Source organism: Schistocerca gregaria, chromosome 8 (genome assembly GCF_023897955.1).
Source record: "Schistocerca gregaria isolate iqSchGreg1 chromosome 8, iqSchGreg1.2, whole genome shotgun sequence".
NCBI classification, from domain to species: Eukaryota; Metazoa; Arthropoda; class Insecta; order Orthoptera; family Acrididae; genus Schistocerca; species Schistocerca gregaria.
This window is the reverse complement of record NC_064927.1, coordinates 243,305,540-243,331,410: the sequence shown is the minus strand read 5'-3', so window position 1 is coordinate 243,331,410 and position 25,871 is coordinate 243,305,540. Positions and strand designations below refer to the sequence as shown.

General features: G+C 43.7%; 1 protein-coding gene across 2 annotated transcripts in view; it reads right to left on the bottom strand.

Annotated features, from left to right (window-relative positions):
* The window catches only part of LOC126284394 (netrin receptor UNC5C), a 1,047,805-nt gene that overhangs the window by 44,986 nt on the left and 976,948 nt on the right, over window positions 1-25,871 (bottom strand). For both annotated transcript variants that reach the window (XM_049983291.1, XM_049983290.1), the window contains 3 exons: window positions 11,766-11,951; window positions 7,012-7,197; window positions 1,196-1,249 (listed from right to left, as the gene is read on the bottom strand). In XM_049983291.1, the coding sequence (XP_049839248.1) occupies window positions 1,196-1,249; window positions 7,012-7,197; window positions 11,766-11,951 (426 nt within the window). The remainder of the gene's footprint in view (window positions 1-1,195; window positions 1,250-7,011; window positions 7,198-11,765; window positions 11,952-25,871) is intronic.

Here is a 25,871-nt window from a genome sequence, read left to right as displayed (position 1 = left end):
CCAACCCTTCTTGAAACATAGCACAATCAAAATTTCAATAGTAAACCTCTACATGGTCCATAAACACTCTCTTGTAGCATCTGACTGTGGAATTTGTTGGGATCTCGCGCTTACTTAACTATTCCGGGCCAAAACCCGCCGTTCTTCATTGGGACTTCCCTTTATGTTCTACTAATCCAGTGTGATAATGCAGACTGCCACGACCGATAGGCTAACCTCACATATTTACAAGCCATCTCTGTTACTTTACTCTTCACAAAGAAATGTATTATGTGCTTTTTACTGCTATAGATAATACTAGTTTTACTCTGTCTTGCGTTAATTTCAGGACGCCGAGTGATTTGTGGCTGTGATTCAGAGTCATATATACAATCAAAGAAGTCTGTATTTATTGCAGATGCAGTTTACAGAACACTCCATGAAAGACGGAGCTGTACTAAATACCGACCTTTAAAAGCAAACATTTTGAGTTAGCCTTGGCCGTGACTGCACTACAAATTACTGTAACTAGTTTCAGTTTACTTTGTTTACATTATGCGTTACGGAGCGCTGAAACTCCATCATGAAGTGGACTTATACCAGTTGATAAGGCAAGCGTGTTTTGTGCGTATGACTTCTGGGTAACCTGTGGCACAGTGATGTAAACGCGACGGGAAAGGAGCGTTAAGTTCACTGAAAGACAATGCCACAGCTGTGCACTATGTGACCATTATTATGGACCATCTGTATCTCTTCATGTGTAATGTCTTCCCCGACGGTGACAGCATCTTCCAGCTTAATAACTGTCCCTGTCACAAGGTCAAAATAGGGCTACTGTGGTTTGAGGAACATAATATTAAACTCATGCTGATATCTCGGCCACCAAATTCATCCTACTTGAACACGACGGAACATATCTGTGACACTATCAGGCCCCAGCTCCGCTCCCACAATCAACAGGCCAGTAATTTACCGGAATTACTGACGTGCGCGTAGAAAGCTGATGCCTCGTAAGTCTGGAAAGCTATTATAAGAATCCATGCCCCGCAGAATCGCTGCTAAATACGGCGTTTGAAACGGTGACCAACATGCTATTAAGGAGGCAGTTTTGGCTCATCATCGTAGTTTACATCTGCAGAACGCTGTAACGACTGTACGCAATCTTTGAAGGTACGTGTGTGTACCTGAAGTATGAATAATGGGATCAGTTGCTCACCTTCTTCTGACAGCTGCACCGAATCATGGCTGCCAGCGGCTTCTGCCTGGTTTCCTGAAACCAAAATAATAAATAAATCACTTTCTAAAGCTCTAAGTCCATTGCTTCACTAGCTCCTCATTTTTTTCCAGAGCGCGAATGCCATGCCAATTAACAGATGATTTATTTAGCAAAAGACAGAATTGCATATTACATGGAAGCACAAAAGGGAAAGAAATTTGGGACTTTACACTACTTCCGCGAAGAGACCATTATAGATGGGGCACAAGCTCGAATTGGACGAGGACAGCAGATAAATTGGTCGTGTCCTACTAGTATCTTCTTTTATTAGTATCTACACGTCTAGTTTCGCAGGACCAAATAGAGGAGCCAATCTCCATGGTTATGGAACGAGACAGTACATGAAATAAGCTTCGGAAAAGTTAATAATTAATAAAATAAAATTTACATGTATCTTATGCCGTCGGCAGGCTGCTGAAAATACGAGTATATTAGTATAATCAGTAATGTAAGACAGGCATTTGCTTAAATTTTTCCGTAAACTCCCTACAGAATAGAAGAGGCAAATTTTTCAATTTAGATTTTAAAGTGCAAGGATTACAACTAAGATTGTTTATTTCTTGTGGTACCTTACTAAAAATAGATGTAACAGAGCATTTTAAATCTCTCTGCAAGAGAGTTAGGAGGTGCGATCCAAATAAAAAAAGGATGTCTACCTAGCATTAACTGAGTGACAGCTGCTAATTCTTATCAATAAGCTCATATAGTTAATAACAAGCGACATTATACATACATTGATAGGGCAGTGTCATAATTCCCATACTCCCGTACAGGGCCCTACAAGATGTTCGTGAACTTCCACTACACTTTGCTCGAACTGCCTTTTTCTGAGCCCAAAATATCCTTTGCGTGTAAGAAGATTTACCCCAGAATCATCCGAAGGGTTACCTCAGAATCATTTCGGCATTCACTGTAATCTATACACGAAAACCGCCGGAAGCTTGGATTTTAGTCTAACTCTGGCGGAAGGTGATTCCAGCACCTTATTCACTTCGGTAGGTTCTTAAAAGTAGAATCCAGTATCCTTGTTTACATATATTGATCTTCTTCTTACGTGGTAATTAATTCAAGTATAAGAAGATGAGAGTTTTACTAGCTCTCTTAATGTGCTGGACAGTGCAGTGCAACAAGTTTACATTCTCCATTAAGCACCATTTTAAAGGTTCGCGTAAGAAACATTGGTAAGACGCGGAAAAGCAACAAACATGAAGAAGAAGAAAGAGGAAGGAGTCATTGTGATCGGTAAAAGACGGTGGATACCATGGTAATTTTGAAAATCTCCTACGTTTTAATTTAACTAGCGGATGGATTGTGTCACCTATATAGGAAGAACACCACAATATAAACTGTGGGTATGCGTGCTTGTTTGTTGTTAATCATGTGAGCGAAACTGCATGAAAAAGGTGCCGTTCTGTACGATGCCTGACTATTGACGAATTATGATCATAATCATTGTAGATATAGGGTACATTACTAACATATCTGCATGTTGAGGTAGGTGGCAAAAATATTAAGAGATTATGTATTGTAACTCATAAGATTGTGACATCATATACTCGCTCTAAATGAATGACAAAATACAGCAATACAAACAAAAATTAAAAGAAACAAAAGACATGGAGTGAATGGAAAATAGCACATTAGCTAAACGGTTAATGAGATACCGTTCAACAGGGAGCTGCGTAGTACGGAGACAATGTAGAAGAAGCCACAACAGACAGCCACCTAATCCCTGAATTGTTAAAGGAGAATTATATATTGTGTAAATACTTGGTGTGATGTTGTAATGTGTACGTGTCATTATAGAGAAGCAATATGTTATTAGTTTTCTCACAGAAGCACGTTTAATTACTATCACTATGACTCTCATAATGATGAAAGACTTCAGCTGCAGTAGCCGTTCATCTCATGTGACGACAGTATTTCTAAATGTTACCATCTGGTTTTGATTTTCGTCGCAGCTTAAACTGCCTGTAAGTAGGGAAGAGCTCGAAAGATGGAGCAGAAATAATACGTGCTGCGTATGAAGTCGTAAATTTTGAAACGTTGTGGTTCTAATGTGATATTAAACAGCACGGTCTGCAGCTGCATGCATTTCCAACAGACACTCGGCGCCGACACTATACTGTGCAGCTAAATCGAGGACAGTTACAGATTTTATTCAGCTGAACCGTTAAATGGAGTTTATGGAGACACATATTACATCCGCCGGAGCGATCAAAGTCATGCTGTCTGTGCCTCACGGACACGGTAGAATGCGGTTTCCAATCGATTTTACACATACTTTTCGTGCCACCATTAGCACGTTCTACGTGTCTTCCGCGAACCCAATTATGCGTCAGCACGAATTCTCTGAAAAACACTTTAACGACCAGCGCAGAGGGCTCTCATTTCGGTGTAGCATATCACTGTTAAAAATTCTTCTCGTCATGTCGCAGTCCGTGGGAAAAATAGTCGTTCATTCGTTGCTGTACCCAGAATTTGATCTTATCTTCACAAAAACAAGAGCAGAAGTACGCTGGGTGTGTCATAACTATTAACGGGTGAAAGTATACGGTAATAGAAGCTAAAACGTTCCAGTAAACATGAGGTCGCATACAAGCCATTTGGGAGGTAACAGTGGATTTACACCAGCATCTACATGACTACTCTGCAATTCACACTTCAATTCCTGGAAGAGGATTTATCGAAGCATCTTCGGAAAATCTGTGTCCCATTCCACTCTCGAACAAACCACCTTCATACAGTTTCACTCTCGAACACCGCACGGGAAAACCAACACTTACATCTGCCCGCGCGAGCTCTGATTGTTTTTATTTTATTACGATGATCCTTCCTCAGATGATTCTTGTTTCTTGGGTGTAATTATTATACTTGTATCATCCCTCCTCAGCTGATTCTTGTTTCTTGGATGTAATTATTATACTTGTGTCAACAGCAAAAAGAACTAAGTTTGAATCTTCATGAATATAGAGTGGCAAGTCATTAATGTATGTTAAGAACAGTAAAGGACCCAAGACTGAACCCTGTGGGACACCATTCTTGATTACTCCCCAGTTAGAGGACTCTGCTGATTTTTGTAGACTATCTGTACTGTTAATTTCAACCTTCTGCATTCTTTCAGTTAAGTAAGAATTAAACCATTTGTGCACTGTCCCACTCATACCACAATACTTAAGCTTATCTAGAAGACTTTCATGATCCACACAATCAAAAGCATTTGAGAGATCACAAGATATCCTGAACGCATATATAGCATTTTATGTTGAAAAGCCTTTCTGAAAACCAAATTGACATTTTGCTAGTACTTTATTTTTACAAATATGTGGTGCTACTCTTGAATACATTACTTTTTCAATAATTTTGGATAAAGCTGTCAGAAGTGATATTGGGCGGTAGTTGTTAGCATCAGATCTATCCCCTTTTTTATGCAATGATTGAACAATAGCATATTTCAGTCTACCTGGAAAGATCCCCTGTTTCTGTGAGCTACTACAGATGTGGCCCAGAATCCTACCTGTTTATTGGGAACAAGCTTTTAGTATTCTGTTGGAAATGCCATCAATTCCATGTGAGCTTTTACTTTTGAGTGAATTTATTAGCTTCCTAATTTCAGTAGGAAGGTGGGTTGAATATCAATTTTATCAAATTGCTTAGGTATTGCCTCTTTCATATACTGCGTTGCATTTGTAATGAATAGCCAGAACCTATTTTCTCTACAACACGTAAAAATGATTACTAAAAATGTTTTCTACTTCTGACTTCTTGTTAACAAACTTTTCATTGTGTTTGAGCATGCACTGTCGACCGCGCTGATCACACATCCCATTAAGTACCATGTCCCACCTTGTGTAATGTCAAGGCAACCATCACGAATTGCGGTGACTTCAATGTAGTTATTGCCTTCGATCAAAAGTGTTATTTCTGCTCGCTTCATTGCGTATTTCTTTCAGTTACGTTATGTACTATACTGTAGCATGTCTTTCCATGTATATTCCAATTTTCAATGAGGTATGTTACTTGGCATTGACACACCATGTGAAATTACTTTCGTCCTGAAGTTGTGCAGACCAGTGTATGTAATTCGGCGGGCTTAGTGTGTAGTGACTGCGGAGTGACAGTGTGAAAGTCCAGCAGGGAGCTTGTGACGCTCCAACGCAGTCCTTGCTATGATTTTTTTCGCTTGCTTAACACATGAAACTGTTTGTATACGATGTATTGTCTGGTGTAAATATGTATTGTAAATACTATGTTTCAAATATGTAATATTTAACATTGGCAAGTCAGGGCATATTTAGTTAACGCTGAAGTCAGAGAGATTGTTTTGTCGTGCCGCTGGGCGCGGGAGCGCGCCAGCGAGCAGCAGTAGCAGTGACGCCGTGCTCGAAGTAAGACGTACAGTCGAGTGCTGCTATTCCTAGCTGTGCTACATCTACCAGCTAGTGTGCGGATCCAAGTACGACGGGAAAGTAATGGTCGGCATATCTGGAAGCATGGCCGGGCGAGTTATTATGGATTAATGTGAAGCGCACTGTGGGCCCAAGTCGCAACAGTAAAAGCCCGCTGCCACATTGTGTCGCCGCTGTGGACTTCAGTCGATCCACCGGCAACGAAGGAAGTAAGATCTACGTAATTTTCGTAGGATAAAATTGTAGAAGGCTTGCCAGTGACTGCGCTTTTCTCTGAAGTTGAACAATTAATAAAAAGCACTTTATAATCGAAGTGTTGCAGTTACATTCCACCCGACAATTACACCGAGTAGGTTCATTCCGATCCTTACCTTTTTGAACCGAGTGTGTCACGCCATTATCAAGAGAAAATATCTTAATTATAAAAATATTTGCGTAGACGGTGAAGAGCAAATTTCAGACTGTTTTGAACGATTGGTTATCGTAGTTAATTGTTGCACTTTATAAGCTTACGCCAACCGTAGTAACTTAATAATAGACTGAAGTAATAAATTTGATTATTAAGATTTCTTTCAGTGCATATTCAGCTGAAGTTAGTTCAGGGATATTTCATGAAACTATAAAGCTTGTTCCACCTGACAATCGCCCAATTAATGCATTATTATCATTCAAAACATAGTTAATCAATTATTGGCAATATATTTCATTATCAGTAGATTAAACTGTGCAAAGTACTTAATTTTAAAGACAGAATGACAGTCCATTATTCAAAATCTCGATATATAATAAATCTGTGTTGTCAGCATTGCACTTAGCTGACAAATTATGAACAAAATAATTATCAAAATACTTATAGAAAGTTAACCATTAATGTTTAAGTGTAGTTAGATTGTTATGACATTGTTTTATATGACTACTGAGCCTGACACAGCACTTGCGTAAAAGTTCCCGTTCCACCTGCTACGCTTCAAACAGATAAAATTTATTTTTGACACAATTATTCACGTACTGAACAGTGCTGACGCTCACCAGTTGAGCTGGCGACCGATTTTTTAATTGCTTTTACACCTTAATCATTTCTTTCGGCTAAATTTATTTCCAGATTATTTCCATTATTTCATTTACCGATCGTTATTGAATAAAATTACTCATTCTGTAACGATCAAGTTATAACGTCTCCTGTTTCCCGCGGAATAATCATTATTTACTTCGGATTCGGATGCCTTATTCCGACACGGGTCAAAATTCATAATTCACGGTCATTGTTAACTTGTAATTTCGCAAATCCCGGGAAGCAGGGGTTGTTCTAAGCTGAAGAAAGAGGAGTAAGAGGCAGCGGCGGCTTACCGGCGGAGAGCCTACAGAGTCCCCCGGCGCAGTCGGCGACGGCGGTGTCCCTGCCGGGGCAGAAGCGGCCCCCGTTGCTGGGAGGCGGGCTGGTGCAGGCGCGGTGCCGCTGCTGCCGGCAGTCGGGTCCGCACACCGACCACGGAGACCACGGCGACCAGCGGCCGTCCACCACCGTAGACGCCTCTGCCGGGGGCATCACAACAGCCGTAAGCCTCTGACAGCTCCCTGACCACTCGCAACAGTACACTGGTGCTGGCAAGATTCTAAAAGGGCAGTTCAGCAAGTATCCTAGCAATGAAGACGCAATTTTCCTTAAAAAACAATCTACGCTCGTACACTGAAGCGCCAAAGAAACTGGTTTACGCGTGCGCATTCAGATGCAGAGATATGTAAACAGGCAGAATAAGGCGCTGCAGTCGGCAACGCCTACATTAGGCAACAAGGATCTGGCGCAGTTGTTAGATCGGTCACTGCTGCTACAGTGGCAGCTTATCAAGATTAAGTGAGTTTGAACGTGGTGTTGTAGTCGGCACAGGAGCGGTGGGACACAGCGATGAACTGCGAATTTTTCCGCACAACCATTACTTGAGTGTACCGTGAATATCAGAAATCCGGTAAAACATAAAATCTCCGACATCACTGCGGCCGGAAAAAGATCCTGCAAGGACGTGACAAACGCCGACTGAAGAGAATTGTTCATCGTGATAGAAGTGCAACCCTTCCGCAATTGCTTCAGATTTCAGCGGTGGGCCAACAACAAGTGTCAGCGTGCGAACCATTCGACGACACATAATCGATATAGGGTTTCGGTGCCTAAGGCCCACTCTTGTACCCTTGATGACTGCACGACAAAAAGCTTTAGGCCTCGCCTGTGTCCGCCAACACCCACACGGGATGTTGATCACTGGAAACATGTTGCCTTGTCTACGAGTCTCGTTTCAAATTGTAACGAGTGGATGGACGTGTGGGGTTATGGAGGCACCCTCATGAATCCCTGGACCCTGAATGTCAGCAGGGGACTGTTCTAGATGGTAGAGGCTCTGTAATGGTATGGGGCGTGTGCACTTAGAGTGATATGGGACCCCCCAAACGAAATGGTCCAAATGGTTCTGAGCATTATGGGACTTAACATCTGAGGTCATCAGTCCCCTAGAACTTAGAACTATTTAAACCTAACTGACCTAAGGACATCACACACGTCCATGCCCGAGGCAGGATTCGAACCTGCGATCGTAGCGGTCGCGCGCTTCCAGACTGAACGCCTAGCACCGCTCGGTCACATCGGCCGGCGGACCTCCCATACGTCTAGGTGACACGTACGTATGCATCCTGTCTGATCACCTGCATCCATTCATACCCATTGTGCATGCCGACGGACTTACGCAATTCCACCAGGACAATGCGACACCCCACACGTCCAGAATTGCTACAAAGTAACTCCAGGAACACTCCTCCGAGTTTAAACATTCCCGCTGCCCATCAAACTCTCCAGAAATAAACATTATTGAGCATATCTGGTATGCCTAGCAACGTGCTGTTCAAAAGAGATCTCCACCCCTCGTACTCTTACAGATTTATGGACAGTCCTGCAAGATTCATAGTATAAGTTCCCTCAGGCACTACTTCATACATTAGTCTAGTTCATGCCACGTCATATTGCGGCACTTCGGCGTGCTCGCGGGGGCCCTACACGATATTAGGCAGGTGTACCAGTTTCTTTGGCTCTTCAGTGTAGTATTCAGCGTTGTCCCTTTACAGGACATACATTTTCCCGAAAGGTTCAAAAATTCAAATGGCTCCAAGCATTATCTGAGTCATCAGTCCCCTAGACTTAGAACTACTTACACCTAACTAACCTAAGGACATAACAGACATCCATGCTCGAAGCATGATTCGAACCTGCGATCGTAGCAGCAGCACGGTTACAGGCTGAAGCGCCTAGAACCGCTCGCCCACAGTGGCCGGTCCGCAGCTCGTGGTCGTGCGGTAGTGTTCTCGCTTCCCACGCCCGGGTTCCCGGGTTCGATTTCCGGCAGGGTCAGGGATTTTCTCTGCCTCGTGATGACTGGGTGTTGTGTGATATCCTTAGGTTAGTTAGGTTTAAGTAGTTCTACGTTCTAGGGGACTGATGACCTCAGATGTTAAGTCTCATAGTGCTCAGAGCCATTTGAACCATTTGTACCACAGCGGCCGGCAGCCGAAAGGTCCGGGCATATGTAGGACAATGAGTTGATCACCGCCGTTCTGGTCAGAGACGGACCAAATGGCCCCGACCGGCGAATGGTCTCATGTGGATGCGATAAGGAGGGGTGGGCGCAGCAAAATGCACTCCCAGCCGTCGCCGGCTTAGCAGACCTGGTACTGCTACCACTACTCCATCAAGTAGCTCGTCAACTGGCATCACGAGTCTGACTGCATCTTTTTCCAGTCCTCACACCAAGGAAATGTCCCCGGCAGTATCGGGAATGGAACCTGGATCCTCTACATGGCAGCCCGCTGGGCTGACTGCTCAACTACGGAGGCGGACATCTGCTTTGTGTGCTTGCACTGAAACCTACCTATCAAAACATGTAGCACGGTTCCAGACATAGTGATATTTATTGCATGCCGCTTTAAGGGAGTTTCAATTTGAACGGCCAATAAATTAGTTTGTTCCACTCTCTGGAACCATCGGCCCCCTTGAAAAAATTTTGTCGTTGTCTCGGCGGAACCGGGTTCACAGACTAGTAGCTTGGAAACAAACACCCATGACCTTCTTCTCTGTCCTGACTGTGCCCTAAGACATCGAATTCATTTCGTATCAAGGCTTGATTCGACCTTGCCTGCATTACCATTGGGGACTAGAGCCAGTGAGTCAGTGTGATCATAGGCAGAACAGAAGTCAGACAATAGTCCACTGCCGACTATTTTAAACAGCTGTAATTATAAAAGAAAAGACCACAATTACGTAAATAAAGAAACTTAGTAGTAAAAGCACCTGCATATTAGGTGGTTGTTATTCGACCGGAAAACAACACTGGGGTCGGTCAAGAAAATATTTTTTGAAGTCATAAGGGGCGATAGCGTTCTTCTTAAGAGGTATAATAAAAACAGTCACTCTAGATCGCAAATAATAAATTTTTGTCTAGTTACCTGTTATAGTCAAAACGTGACCATCTTCAGACGATTAATTCCTTGGTGACATGTGACACGGAGCTGCTGTACGTGCCGAAAGGTACCACAAAATGCAGTTAGATTTGCTTTTTGAAGGGCGTCCGCATTGAATGAAACACGGGTCTTTCTTGTCTTCTAGTACTCACACATGTTTCGCTCAAGTTCCAACATCATCAATGGGCTTTTATTTTCTTTCTATTAAAGAACAGGAAAAATATTCTTTATTACTTGTATAGATATAATTTTGTGTTTTTAAGAAAGTATTTACAAATTTGAAAAACAAAGTTTTGTATAAATACCTTGGTTGCAGGTAAACTGTGATAGGAAAACAACTGCCATGCAGAACAGAAAAAAAATTAGGAAACCCACAGCATGTCGTACCAAGGCACATGTACAAAACTATGTCTGTTTTGAAATTTATATGTAAATATTTTCTTAAAAACTCGAATTTATATGTGTTTAGGCAGTGAAGAACATTTTTGCTGTTACTTAATAGAGAGAAAATGAAAGCCCACTGATGGCGCTGAAACTTGAACGAAACATGTCTGGATCATCATCATCACCATCATCATTTAAGACTCATTATGCCTTTCAGCGCTCAGTCTGGAGCATAGTCCCCTTATAAAATTCCTCCATGATACCCTATTCAGTGCTAACATTGGTGCCTCTTCTGATGTTAAGCCTATTACTTCAAAATCATTCTTAACCGAATCCACGTACCTTCTCCTTGGTCTACTCCGACTCCTACCCTCTACTGCTGAACCCATGAGTCTCTTGGGTAACCTTGCAAACATCTGCGATCACAACTAAGTCATCCGCATATGCGAGACTGCTTATTTTGTGTTCACATATCTTAATCGCACCCAGCCAGTCTATTGTTTTCAACATATGATCCATAAATAATATGAACAACAGCGGAGACAGGTTGAAGCCTTGTCTTACCCCTGAAACTACTCTGAACCATGAACTCAATTTACCGTCAACTCTAACTGCTGCCTGACTATCCATGTAAAGACCTTTAATTGCTTCCAAAAGTTTGCCTCCTATTCCATAATCTCGTAGAACAGACAATAACTTCCTCGTAGAAACCCGGACATATGCCTTTTCTAGATCTATAAAGCATAGATACAATTCCCTGTTCCACTCGTAACACTTCTCCATTATTTGCCGTAAGCTAAAGATCTGGTCCTGACAACCTCTAACAGGCCTAAACCCACAATGATTTTTATCCAATTTGTCCTCAACTAATTGGATAATAGAAGAAAAGAAAACATTGTTTTCCTCAAGGCGAACCGTTTCTAAAAACATATTTATTTATAAGCAAATATGGACAGAAGAACTTCAACCGGATTATGATTATGCCACTGCAGTTGCTGACTGGTACCTTTCCCTACGTCCAGCATCTCCGTGTATAATAATAACTCGCAAACTGATTCTGACGTAAACAGTGCCAAACAAGATTGCTCGGGGTGGGGGAATGGTTGTGATAGGCGTAGTTTAGCCAATGGTACAACGGTAGACGGCTACGTTGCTACATAAGAGAAGGGATGGCGTTGCGCTTTAAGAGTGCTGGTGTTATATTGCTGGCGGTGACTTACCGGGCTGCTGCGGCGGACACGGGCCGATGCACTCGGCCTTCTGGACGGCGGTGCCGGGGCAGGGCTGGCCGCCGTTCAGCGGCGCGGGGCTGGAGCACGAGCGCGTCCGGCGCACCACGCCGCGCTGCCCGCACCGCGACGCGCTGCACTCGCCCCACGACGACCAGGCGCTCCAGCCGCCGTCCACTGCGCCACGCACACCACAAGGCACGTCACAACACGAGACCAGCAACAGGGTGTCCGACAAAGGACGCTCCCATTTTAAAATCAAATAGCATGTAAACAAAGGTCGTTAGAAAAATGCAACAAACGGTACGTTTATTGTGAAAGCTGTAAGGATTTTTGCAGAAACTGAGTACCAGCATTGTCGGGACATGTATTTATTCTAATTCTATTAGTCCAGTTCCTCTTCTCCCCTCATTCTGTCCATCTCCTACATCCTCCTCCCTGTCCATTTAATTCTCTCCCCTCACTCTGTCCACCTCCTCCACCACCCTCCCCCCATCTCCTCCTGCCTCTCTCTCTGTTCACCTGCTCCTTTCATCTCTCTCTGTCTGTCTGTTCATCCCCTCTCACTCTGTCCATCTGCTTCTTCCCCCTCTATCCATCTCTTCCTCTCCCCTCCGAGTTCATCTCCTCTTGCCCCTTCTATTTCCTCCCTGCCCACTCTGTCTTCTCCTCCGCCCTAGGACGTATCCTAACGAATCAAGGAACAGTTAATTCGCTAATATAGAAAGAGACCCGCGAACGGACTTGCCGCAGTTGTGACACCGGCTCCCGTCAGATCACCGAAGTTAAGCGCTGTCCGGCTTGGCCAGCAGTTGGATGGGTGGCTGAGTGCTGTGAGCTAGCGGGGGCACTCAGCCCTTGTGAGGCCAAATGAGGACCTAAATGGGAGAGCGGTGTGCCTACCACGTGCCCCTCCATATCCGCCATCAGCGAAGCGTGTGGTGTGAGGATGACACGGCGGTCGGTCGGTACCGTTGGGCCTTCAAAGTTCTTTCGGAGGGAGACCAAGACTTGACTACAGAAAGCAGGTTCAGTAGAATGTCTGAAGAGAAATGGTTCAAATGGCTCTGAGCACTATGGGACTTAACATCTATGGTCATCAGTCCCCTAGAACTTAGAACTACTTAAAATAACTAACCTAAGGACATCACACAACACCCAGTCATCACGAGGCAGAGAAAATCCCTGACCCCTGTCTGAAGAGACTTGTGCATGATAATATAGTGAATAGCTCCCTCAAATCGATCTACAGACAGAAGACTACAAGAACAACAACGACGTTTGACAAGATGTGTGAAAAACAGTAATAATTTACATCGAGTACCTTGTAAAAGAACATAATAGATAGGGTTGTGAAAGTGTGATATATCGTGGATGTGCATCAATATTGTTTGTATATTTCGTCAGAGTAATATATGCGAACCTATATCGATATTATTTCTACAAAATATCAATATTCCAATATCACTGCCAACTATGGCAGAAACAAGGTACGATGCACCCACTAGGAGCCTCACATTAGACAACTTCACGCTATCGTCCGTACTTGGTTATTCGAAACTATTCCAGTCGTTTCACTATTATGTCTGTTTACGAAATATTTCGAAACGTGACAGACGTACCGATAAATTCCAAAGGTATGTTTCTTTCCATATTTTTCGTGCAGTTTGCTCAGGACTCGTTTCACTTTGTGGGTAAAGCGTCACCAGGGGTGATACGTTGATTGTTTCTTTTTTATTGTTTTGAAAATAACTGGTTTTTGCTGTCGTTGCTAACAAGCATTGCAGCCGACAACAGTTTGATGTAACTTACGTGGAAATGTGAATAAACTTTCGACAATTGCAACGTCTGCTAGCAGCGGGAGAAAAATTCAATTCTCTTCAAAATATGTGTAAGGGAAAAAATGAACGCCAATAGCCACTGTTGATGCTTTCGTAATTTAATTATTATTTCAGATGTTATATTTGTGGCAGTAGTATGTGATATTTCTTTTGATTTATTTTTTAATTATTTTTCTGCCTTATTGTGGTTGGCTACGTATTTCCGCGATGTGCGATGCAGTATACTATTTAGCGGACTGACTGTTAGAACCGTCATTTAATTTTTAATTACGCTTTGAAAAACAAACTTCCGAAGATAGCAGGCTCTTTGCTCACAGCAACCAATCTGGCAAACATTGGCCTTTCCGTCCAATATGAAATTTCCACACAATATGCTCATGGTATGTCTAAGTATGTAATAAGATGAGTAAATTACAGACATTCTCTCGGTTTTTATTGGAGATCCGTTAACACTTGTACAGTACAATGTCATGAAACCTAGAACAAAATGTCGCCCTTCCTTTACTACGTCTGACATTCATATCGCACTACTTCCTGCAAACGTGACGTAATTTTGACAAACGAAGCGGCAATATCGACAATCGATGCGACAGGCGCCATATTCATTTTTGCATATTTAGGTGTTTTGTATTATAACTTGCATTATGCCGTTTCAAAGCACGGCACGTTGAAAATGTATCACAAACACGCCACTCTTGTCATTAAATGATATAAGCATTCAAGAAATACTGTGACTGCGAGGACATGGAACAAACCTGTAATGACTAAGCTGTGGCGCAATGAATAATGTCCTGGTTTACGAGTTGAAGATTGTAGATTCGCATACTGCTACATGCTGGTTTTTTCATCCTAGCTTTTTTATGAATGTAATAAAAGTATGTTCTGCAATATTCTTTGCTATTTGAGATTTTCGTCTGATTAGAGAATGAAGGATGAAATAAATATTTGGCAGTTTATTTAGGAATATGTGGCGATTACCGAATGTGTGGTGGGGCAAGAACATAAAGAGGAAAATTCTAATTGCTGCGGCTGAAACGAGAAGCAATAAAATTTTTATTATTTCTTCTCGCAAATATTTGGCTTTTTTTTTAAGTGTGTGGTTGGACAAGAACCTTAGAGGCCAGTTTTACTACGACATAATCAAGCGGCCATGAAATTCATATTATTTCTTCTCACAAATATTCGGCTTTTTATTTTCGAATGTATGTCGATTACCGAGCGTATGCGTGGGCAATAACCTAAGAGGACAGCTTAAATTGCTGCGAGCGAAACGAGGAGTAATGGCATTCATATTCTCTCTTATTTCGCGCGTAACACTCAACTCACTAGATCTTCTGCAAAACAATGGCTCTTCCCATTTGTACATTAGGTCGCTAACGACATGTGTGAGCTGTCTGCGAGAGAGGATCGCATCAAACGCTAACGAAAGTCGATAGTAGTTCCTGCACTTGTCGCTATTGCGTATGTAAAAATGGCGTCACGTTTGCAGACAGTTTTGTGAAACGAGTGTTACTACTTTATGTACAAACGGCATCAAAGAAGAAAAATTGACGTAATCAGTTTTGAGTTTTGACGTGTAATAGTGGACGGTTGAACTGCGGCAGTGTAAAACTATGAGCAACGAGCATCTCTGACTGTCACTAATGTAAACTACTATTCTGACCTCGCGAGAAGCGAGCAATAAATGTTCGAATAATCGAATAAGTCTTTTGGGATATAATACAGCTTAACCAATCACGCGAAAAGGAGCTGGTGAAAAACCCTCGCAGTATGCATTCTGCTTAAAACAGAAAAAATGAAAATTTTAATATAACCTATATTGCCTAAGATCAAAGTAAACGCAATACAAAGTTTTATCTATAAATAAAAAACACTTTTCAACCTGTCGCTACACTTTATATTTTTTAATTAAGGCGCATTTCAGAGGCTTTGCTCTTCATCGGGTGACAATTTAAGCTCTTTGTTCAGCATAATTGTTCTCGGGGCGTCAAATATATTGCAAAAATTACTATAGACTCCTTGCATTGGCACTTCTGCTTATGGGAATATTGAGTTGACAGCTGAGTACGAAAACTGTCCAGGTGATGGAAGGGAACCTGCTGACAAGGTAGCGCACGTGAAACCTGTGCTCGGCGCTCCACCGTAACAAGGCTGGCGACATTAGGAGCGTGCGGCACTCTGACGAGCTACCTCCAACAGAAAGAAGCACTAACAATGGTTGGTTGCGGCAGTGGAGCAAGCCAAGGGCTGAAGAAATACGACGGTGATCACACAGTGAAACGAAATTCAATTCTGTTCTCCGCCGCTGGAACCGGAAGCCTTCACGTTCCGGAAGAAGAACGGCAGCCATTCGTAACCCTGGTGCTTAAACGAGGGGCGGTGCCCAGTGCTGCAGGGATATTGCTCTCCTGGTCAGGCCTTGCATGGTCACGGCCGCCGCTCTCCCCCCGGGCATCCTATTTTGCAGATTGATCAGGTCTGCGTGAATTTTACTTAGGCTAAGAATGTAGTAGTACGAGGGCGTAAAACTACTAAAATATCAGGCCTCTCATCGCTCTTGCTAAAAAATAGAAGCGCTTTCACTCCGCCTATAACATCTCACACTAATTTTAGCAGGTTGAAAGGATTATACGAGGGTCACTCCAAAAGAAATGCACACAACTTTTTTTTTTAATGCGTCTTTTATTCTACATGTTTGAAAGTTTTATAGTGTGTAGATACATCGCTTAGGAACAATATTTTCATTTCTCCGCATAATTTCCATCCCTCTTAACTGCCTTACGCCATCTTGGAACCAGCGCCTGTATACCCGCACGGTAACATTCTGGACCAACCTGTTGGAGCCACTGTTTGGCAGCGTGCACAAGGGAGTCATCATCTTCAAACCTGGTTCCACGAAGAGCGTCTTTCAATTTCCCAAAGAGATGATAGTCACATGGAGCCAGGTCAGGACTGTAAGGCGGGTGTTTCAGTGTTGTCCATCCGAGAACCCATCTGGCACAAACCTTTTTTAACGCCAACACTTGCAGTATTCTGCAAACACTTCCTTCCCCTATCCCAACGTAGCGTGACAGTTCGTTAGCTGTGATGCGTCTGTCAGCAGTCACCAATTCGTTAACTGTCTGCACATTGTCTGGAGTGTGTGCAGTACGAGGCCTGCCGCTGCGAGGACAATCCTCAATATTGCAGTGCTCGCTTTCATCACGTAACATGCTTGCCCACCGACTAACTGTACTGCGATCAACAGCAGCATCTCCATACACCTTTTTCAACCTCTTGTGGATGTTTCCCACTGTCTCGTTTTCACAGCACAGGAATTTTATGACTTCAAGTTGCTTCTGACGAACGTCAAGTGCAGCAGTCATCTCGATAACATGCTATGACGGCGCTACTCACGGGAACAGGTTGAACTAAGTTTGACAACAAACGGGAAGGGTGTGTCTAAACACTGTAAAATGTTCACACATGCAGAATGAAAACTGTATTTTTACAAAAATAGTGTGCACATCTTTTGGAGTGACCTCGTATAATCCTCCTTGTTAATGTCGAACCAGCAATACTTAGAAATGTATCTCTTTATTTGCAGTCAGTGACTGCATACTAGTATTTGTAAATGTTGAGCAGACCCTCCTCTGTAGCTGCGGGATCAGTGCGGCAGTCCGGTGCTTAGGACTCGATTTAGCAAGTGATCTGCGACGGACAATTGCCCTCAACTGCCGACGTCTACTTTCCCAGCTACGAGTTGGATTCACCGTTTACGAGCATTCGATCGTCTGCAACGCACACAATACGTAAATGCATATTTGGCGTCACGTATCCCCCACGCGGCACAGACACTTCCTATTCCGCCATCCATACCCCGTCGCATGCTAGCGGCATTGGGTTCGTTTGTTTGCCTTGGAATGATGTTCAAGATAGGTACGAAACGCTCACTCCCCTGCGGTGCAGAGGCGGTTTAGGTCTGTATCATGTGCCTGACAGAGCGGCAGTCCTTTTCATTGGCTCTCACTTGACGTTATGGCGCCGGAGTCCTACGACCCTTAACAGCCTATTGCTGGAGGCCCTTACATCACACCTATCCAACTTTTGGAAGTCCCGTCGCCCTTCTTTGACTTCCGCCACTTTTTCCTTATGCGGAGCTACGTCCGTAATTTGATACAGCCAGCACAGTTGACATCCACTAAGGTGATCTATGATTTCCTTCAGCCGCAAAGGTCACCGAATGTCGTTGAAAGAAAGCTTCCCCACGTCGACAGGCGTGCCGCTTCGCGATCGGTGTGCTCTCCTTATATTGACACTGACGCCCAGGTACCTTACTGTCAATGGGAAGTAAGTATGCCCGTCACGCCTTCACAGGATTCAACACGCAGACACCCTGGTGTGCGTCGACTGTGGTGCTATAAACACAGGCAAGCACCGCCTGGTGTGCACATCGGCGAGAGGTGTCTGGTTCTTAGTACTACAGATGTTGTCCTTACTTACCCGTACGACTCCTCATCAGATACCTACTCAACTGCTCCTCTTTCCGGACCCGCGATACTTCCCGCAAGCGAAGACGAATTCTGTGAGGTGGATTTCTGGACACGCAGCACACTACTTGATTGGTGATGGCGAGAAAAATATACTTGACTTTTGGCAGTTTCTTAATGAACGCCATTGTGCAATTGTCCGCAAACCAAAATACAGACAACTTTTCTCCAATTTCCTCTGCAGTGTCTTCCATAAACAACCTCAAAGCTGGTGTGTTTCTGTCGTCAAGAGTTGATCCCCGCCTCTTCCAGACTTCGAACTGATACATTCATTCGTAATTGGAATGTTCTTTATACACGAGGCGTGTTCTTGAAGTAAGTACCGTTTTGAAATTAAAAAAAGACGTGCTAAGATATCTGAATAATTTTATTTTTACATGAAAGCCTATACCTTAATCTAAGCACTGACGCCATTACAGACTCATTCTTCTTTGTTTACGTTGTGTACTGAGTGTTTAAGATGCCTCCAATAATCGTGAGTCCCGCCGACTGTGAAGTACGGGCAGTTATAAGATTTCTTAGTGCTAATGGCCTAAAAGCGATCGATGTTCATCGTGAGATCTGTGCAGTTTACGGAGAAAACATTATGAATGGTGGAATGGTAAGAAAGTGGGTGAGAGCATTTAAAGATGGCCACACAAATGTGCATGGTGAACAACGGAGTGGGCGTCCTTCGGTCGTTAACGAAAGTTTGGTGCAGGAAGAGGACAATGAGGTGAGAGAAAACAGACGCTTTACGATTTGCTCCTTGCGGGATAACTTTCCTAATGTTTCTCGTAATGTTTTGTATGGCACTGTTACCGAGCACTTGAATTACCGAAAAATGTGCGCACGTTGACTACCGAAAATGTTGACGGATGTGCACAAAACCAAACGTTTACACAGTGCATTGACTTTCCTTGAGCGGTACCACAACGACGGTGATGATTTCTTAAGGCAAATTGTTACTGGCGATGAAACATGGGTGGTCTACGTCACACCAGAATCAAAGCAACAGTCCATGGAAGATGAGCAAGGGCATCGTTTTGCTGTAAGACAATACGCGTCCGCATGTGGCGAATCAGACCAAAGATCTCATCACATCTTTTCGATGGGAAACTCTAGATCATCCGCCGTACAGCCCCGATCTTGCGCCTAGTGACTACCATCTGTTCCTGCACTTTTGAAAAAACACCTGGGCGGTCAGCGTCTTCAAGACGATGACGAAGTCAAAACAGTGGTGATGCAGTGGTTAACAACTCAGGCGGCAGACTTCTATGATGAGGGTATTCAAAAACTGGTACGACGTTATGACAAATGCCTCAATATGGACGGAAATTATGTAGAAAAGTACACTCCAGGAAATTGAAATAAGAACACCGTGAATTCATTGTCCCAGGAAGGGGAAACTTTATTGACACATTCCTGGTGTCAGATACATCACATGATCACACTGACAGAACCACAGGCACATACACACAGGCAACAGAGCATGCACAATGTCGGCACTAGTACAGTGTATATCCACCTTTCGCAGCAATGCAGGCTGCTATTCTCCCATGGAGACGATCGTAGAGTTGCTGGATGTAGTCCTGTGGAACGGCTTGCCATGCCATTTCCACCTGGCGCCTCAGTTGGACCAGCGTTCGTGCTGCAGAGCGCGTGAGACGACGCTTCATCCAGTCCCAAACATGCTCAATGGGGGACAGATCCGGAGATCTTGCTGGCCAGCGTAGTTGACTTACACCTTCTAGAGCACGTTGGGTGGCACGGGATACATGCGGACGTGCATTGTCCTGTTGGAACAGCAAGTTCCCTTGCCGGTCTAGGAATGGTAGAACGATGGGTTCGATGACGGTTTGGATGTACCGTGCACTATTCAGTGTCCCCTCGACGATCACCAGGCGTGTACGGCCAGTGTAGGAGATCGCTCCCCACACCATGATGCCGGGTGTTGGCCCTGTGTGCCTCGCTCGTATGCAGTCCTGATTGTGGCGCTCACCTGCACGGCGCCAAACACGCATACGACCATCATTGGCACCAAGGCAGAAGCGACTCTCATCGCTGAAGACGACACGTCTCCATTCGTCCCTCCATTCAAGCCTGTCGCGACACCACTGGAGGCGGGCTGCACGATGTTGGGGCGTGAGCGGAAGACGGCCTAACGGTGTGCGGGACCGTAGCCCAGCTTCATGGAGACGGTTGCGAATGGTCCTCGCCGATACCCCAGGAGCAACAGTGTCCTTAATTTGCTGGGAAGTGGCGGTGCGGTCCCCTACGGCACTGCGTAGGATCCTACGGTCTTGGCGTGCATCCGTGCGTCGCTGCGGTCCGGTCCCAGGTCGACGGGCACGTGCACCTTCCGCCGACCACTGACGACAACATCGATGTACTGTGGAGACCTCACGCCCCACATGTTGAGCAATTCGGCGGTACGTCCACCCGGCCTCCCGCATGCCCACTATACGCCCTCGCTCAAAGTCCGTCAACTGCATATACGGTTCACGTCCACGCTGTCGCGGCATGCTACCAGTATTAAAGACTGCGATGGAGCTCCGTATGCCACGGCAAACTGGCTGACACTGACGGCGGCGGTGCACAAATGCTGCGCAGCTAGCGCCATTCGACGGCCAACACCGCTGTTCCTGGTGTGTCCGCTGTGCCGTGCGTGTGATCATTGCTTGTACAGCCCTCTCGCAGTGTCCGGAGTAAGTATGGTGGGTCTGACACACCGGTGTCAATGTGTTCTTTTTTCCATTTCCAGGAGTGTAGATTAAGGTACAGGATTTCATGTAAAAATAAAATTATTGAGATATCTTAGGACGTCTTTTTTTAATTACAAAACGGTACTTACTTAAAAAACCCGCCCGGTATATACGTTGATAGTCTCAATTAATTTAACGTCTTGCTGCGCCCTACCCCTCGCGTAACGCCGGTTTCCTGATATTCTCGGTGGTATTAATGACGAAAATAAATAAATGACAAAAAAAACGAAAAGCAAAATTAATAAATAAACGCCGTTCATGGTAACTCTACTCCACGTTCCCTGTTAACGGAAGGTGCCCGGGTTCGATTCCTGGCCGGGTCAGAGGAGTTTTTCTCCGTTTGGGGACTGGGTTTTGTGCTGTCCTTACATTCGTATTGTCGTAAATAACACGAAAGTCGCCTCAGCCACAGTGTCATATCATCTTTTCACTACTGAGATAACTGTATGGAGACGAACCGAAAGCCAATAAATTGGAGAAAAATAAGAGTAACTGAAAATACTCGCCTCCGCAACCGAGCCTGTAAAAATAAAATTCAAACATTTCGATCATGCGACAAATGTGCGGTAGAAAGCACATACAGCCGTTCCAAAATTTTTTAATCAACTCTCTCTGTTTATATTGACGAGGAATGAAAGTTGGAATTCGACGAGAACCGACCTCGCTCTTGGACTGCTAATGGTTTTCACTGCACCGGAAGAAGGGACATTTTTTTCCTTTTCTCACCTTAGGAACGAAGAATTTTAATTAAAAAATTAAAATTAAAAAAGAAACTCAAGAAGAGAAAAAAGCAAATAAGCGAATGAAGGCAGCAGAGCGAAAAGCTAGCCATAGAACGCATTTTTGGAGACTGAGGGAATGAGCTGTCCGGTGAACGCCTGTGCGAGGGCGTTTAAGTCGGAAGCAGTCGGTTCGAATACTGGTGGCGGAAATTTTTTTGCCAGTATCTGGTGGGTGAGCGGAGGAGAAGTGGCGACGGCGTAAAGTTCCCTGATCACCAGATTTTACGCCAGTGTCCTGTATTCAATTTCAGCCCTCAAAGAAGTCTCTCATGGAATGAAGACAAGTAACACTGTTAATCCGTCCGTCGGATGGAGATATTAAATTCATCGTGCTGTTGGGTGCTATTCGACAGCAGTAAGCTCTCTTCCTTCCCTCTTCACAATAGAACGCGAACAATACAGCACTCTATACTCGTATCCATTACAGACCCCTACGCTCAACAACCACACTTGCGGGATAATTTTGACACAGCTTCGCCAAAACGGCCATTGTGCGTGGAGAAGGGAAACCTAGCGGCGCCTAGCCGATTAGGCAGCTGTTTCTACACACAGTGGTCTCCCACGCCTTTTTTTACATAAAATAAAGAGAAATAACTGCACACTTCCTGAGTTGCTGAGAACTACATCGCGAATACAAAAAACTAATAATTTCCTTTTTGGTATCAGTTCATAGGCGTAGGTTGTCACACGCACGAGCTGATTTACGTCTACGTGAATACTCTGCAGATCACTGCGCAGTATGTGGCATAGCGTACTTGGCATTATAGGTTTACCTCATCTTCCCGTTCCAATCACGAATAAAACGCGGGTACAACGACTTCTTAAATGCTTTCTTACAGGCTGTAAATAGTCTAATCTTCTATTTGTGGGAGTGATGCGCAGGGAGCTGCGCTGTGTTTCTGGATTCTTCGCTTAATATGGTTCTTGAAATTCAGTAAGTAGGCTTTCGCGAGGTAATTGGCGTCTGTTTTCAAGTGTGTGCTTAGTTCAGGTTTCTCAGGATCTCCGCGATGTTCTCTCGTGAATCCAAACAAAACTGTGACTATCCGTGCCACCGGCTTTTGCAAAGTTTCACTATCTCCTCTTAGTACTACCTGCTAAGGATCCCACATACTTTAACAGTATTCTAAGAATGGACGCACAAGTTGTTTGCAGCCTGTCTTCTTTGTATAATTCTGCCAGCTGTTTTATGTACGACTGAGTCTGTGCAATCATTCCATTTCATATTCATACAAATGGTTACAACCGTATAATTGTATGAGTTGACTGATTCCAATGGCGAGTCACAGATACTGCAGTTATAGGGCAGTAATTTATGCGAGTTACGAAATTCACAGCTTCACACTTCTGTACATTTAATACAGCCACATTGAAATCTTATCAAGATCTAACCACGAAGTCATTTGCGATGGAGCTGTCAACTGGTTGGGAACGTGTTGCGGAGCGACTCAAATGAAACCCGTTGACAACGAGAGTTGGTAACTGGTTGCTTCCTAATATCTTACCGTGTATTCAAATAGGGCTCCAGAGACGGCGCCACTGCAGACCGACTCACCAGTAAATCGTCTGCAACTCGTTACCAACCAGTTACCAAGGACTCGGCATCTGCGGTGTCAAGCGATCTGAGTTTAGTCCTCGAACACAACTCTGTATTGTTCAAATCTGAACGAAGCAGTTTGTGAACGTTAAATCTGTACGGGAAGGGGAAAAACATCCCTGTTTACACAAATAAAACCTTTCAGATTCCTGTAGGAGAGATCTGACAGAGGGAGCGCGGTGTCAAGTGGGAAAAAGAAGTTTGTAAGGCAAGAATATAATGTACTGTTCATGTGTTCGAAAATGCTCAACTGTGTGTGAAATCTTATGGGACTTAACTGCTAAGGTCATCAGTCCCTAAGCTTACACACTACTTAACCTAAATTATCCTAAGGACAAACACACACACCCATACCCGAGGGAGCACTCGAACCTCCGCCAGGACCAGCCGCACAGTCCATGACTGCAGCGCCCTAGACCAATCAGCTAATCCCGCGCGGCATGAGTTGCTTTACAGAAAATTAACTTTACTTCAGTGAGAACAAATGCACAAAAAATACAGGGCATTTCACAATGTTTTTACGATAGCAAATTTATATAACACAGAAACTAATCGTGAAACAAAGTTGAACTTTTTAGACAAGGTACATCATTTATTTTAGCTTACTTATGAAATACTACATCGGAAAATGACAACCATTCATGGCTACACAATAGTCGCGGGGTTTCATTCAGTTTTTGAACATATCTTTCCTAACTGCTGTAGTAATTCTGGAAATTTCATACTGAATTCGATCTTTTTAATTGTTGCAAGCTTCTCGGCCTGTCGGAGCACAGTCTCGCCTTCAAATAACCCCATAGGTAAAAGCCTGGCACTGTTAAATCAGACGAGCTAGGGGTCATTCGACACAAGCGATTTCGGAAAGTATGCAGATGGTAATGCAGATCAGACATTGCGATGCATGGACGCGGGCGAACTGTTCAGCGTTTGGGCACATTTTCGTAACGAACGACAAGAGCTTGCCTGTAAACTGCTACGCACACATTCGATGTTCTCGGGAGTTCGGACGGTTTTCCGAGGCTCGGCTGACTTTCGACTCGATGCAGCAGCAACTGCTCCACGAGAAGGAATTACAAATACGCCTGAATCTTGAAATGCTTACGAAAGGCACGTTGCATGCGGACGACAGATCCGCCGTAGCGAAAATAGCACTCCATCGCGAAAGTACGATGTCGCTGTGACCAGTACAATACGATTACTGGCCTGTATATGGGATGAAACTTCATACTCCGCAGTACTAATAGGCTGCACCTTAGTCGCGTATCTTTTTTATTAGCGCACGTCGTTCCAATTTGAAATGGTTACAACATTGTGAAACACCCTGTACAAATCATACCAGGCGTATTGTCTGTGTGATTAGCTGCGTAGGTAGTTCTGTAAAACTACACTGTCGTGTTGTGAGGTTGCAAGCGATACTGTAATAGTATAACTAATTTTGTGGATGTGGTAATGTTTGGAAGAACAGTTGAGGTGTAGCAAACACAAGTTTGATTAAGAGAGGAGGCAGTTTCACATTGAATTACTCAGTTACATAATTGCCTATGTCTCAGCGCATAACTTGGTACATATGTTAATAACGTAAGGTGTGCTTGTCTTGCTAATCATTGGATTTGCTGGATATCTGATCACTGAAATAGGAGTACTCCATAAACATAAGAGCTCTTCAAAATAGTTCAAAACTCAAATTTAAAGCATAGTAGCTGGGATAGTATTTTGGACATTAAAGAACATGTTTTATATAAAAATTACGTTGTAAGGATGTTTGAGAACTGCATAATAAGTTATTGTCTTTTATTGTGAAGGTACTGTTCAGTTTTCGATCTATGTAGAGTAAAATGAGTATTTCGTATGCCACACCTTCTAGACAAAGACGTGATTAAACAAAGGAAGAGGGGTGAAACTGCCAAGAAGTGGAGTGCCCTTAAATATGTAAATAATCTGATGATTTCTACAAAATAATATAAGGTATTTAGTTTTACGTATTTTAATATTGTGACATTGTAAATGCATGATGTCAATGTTTAGAAATAATATATTTGACTAATGTAGTGTCACGTGGCCGGACACAGGGTAGGGGAAAAAGGTCTTTTGATGGTGGTTCGTCGGTGCGGTAAGATCGGTGTGGCTAAGAGCCACCGACATAGTATCACGTGGCCATCAGTTTGTTTTGTGGATGTGATTTAGTAAAATAAAAACGTTTTCATTATAAACTGTTGCCGGTGCAAATCGTTTGTGAACGATCGTGATTTAGACAAATACTTGAATTCATTCACTGCTGTACTTAGGCTGGCTATTTACCCAATAGGGAGCGAATGCAACTGTGCACAACCGAACCCCTTTTGCAGACGAGTCATGATAAAAGCTTGTGTAAAAGCCCGAGTGAAGTTGCAGTGTGCAAACGAGGAGTAGGAACGATAGGGAAACGACAGAAAATCGGAAACACCGACCAGGTGAGAGTGGCTCTCGCACTCTGAGGGTTCAATAAAAACTTAATCGTGTATATAAATGGTTCATCTATAGATTTTAATGAGTGATTTTGTATCAAAATGTGTGATATAAATGACAATACCTTTTTATTACATTCACTTAGAAGCTTAAATTTTT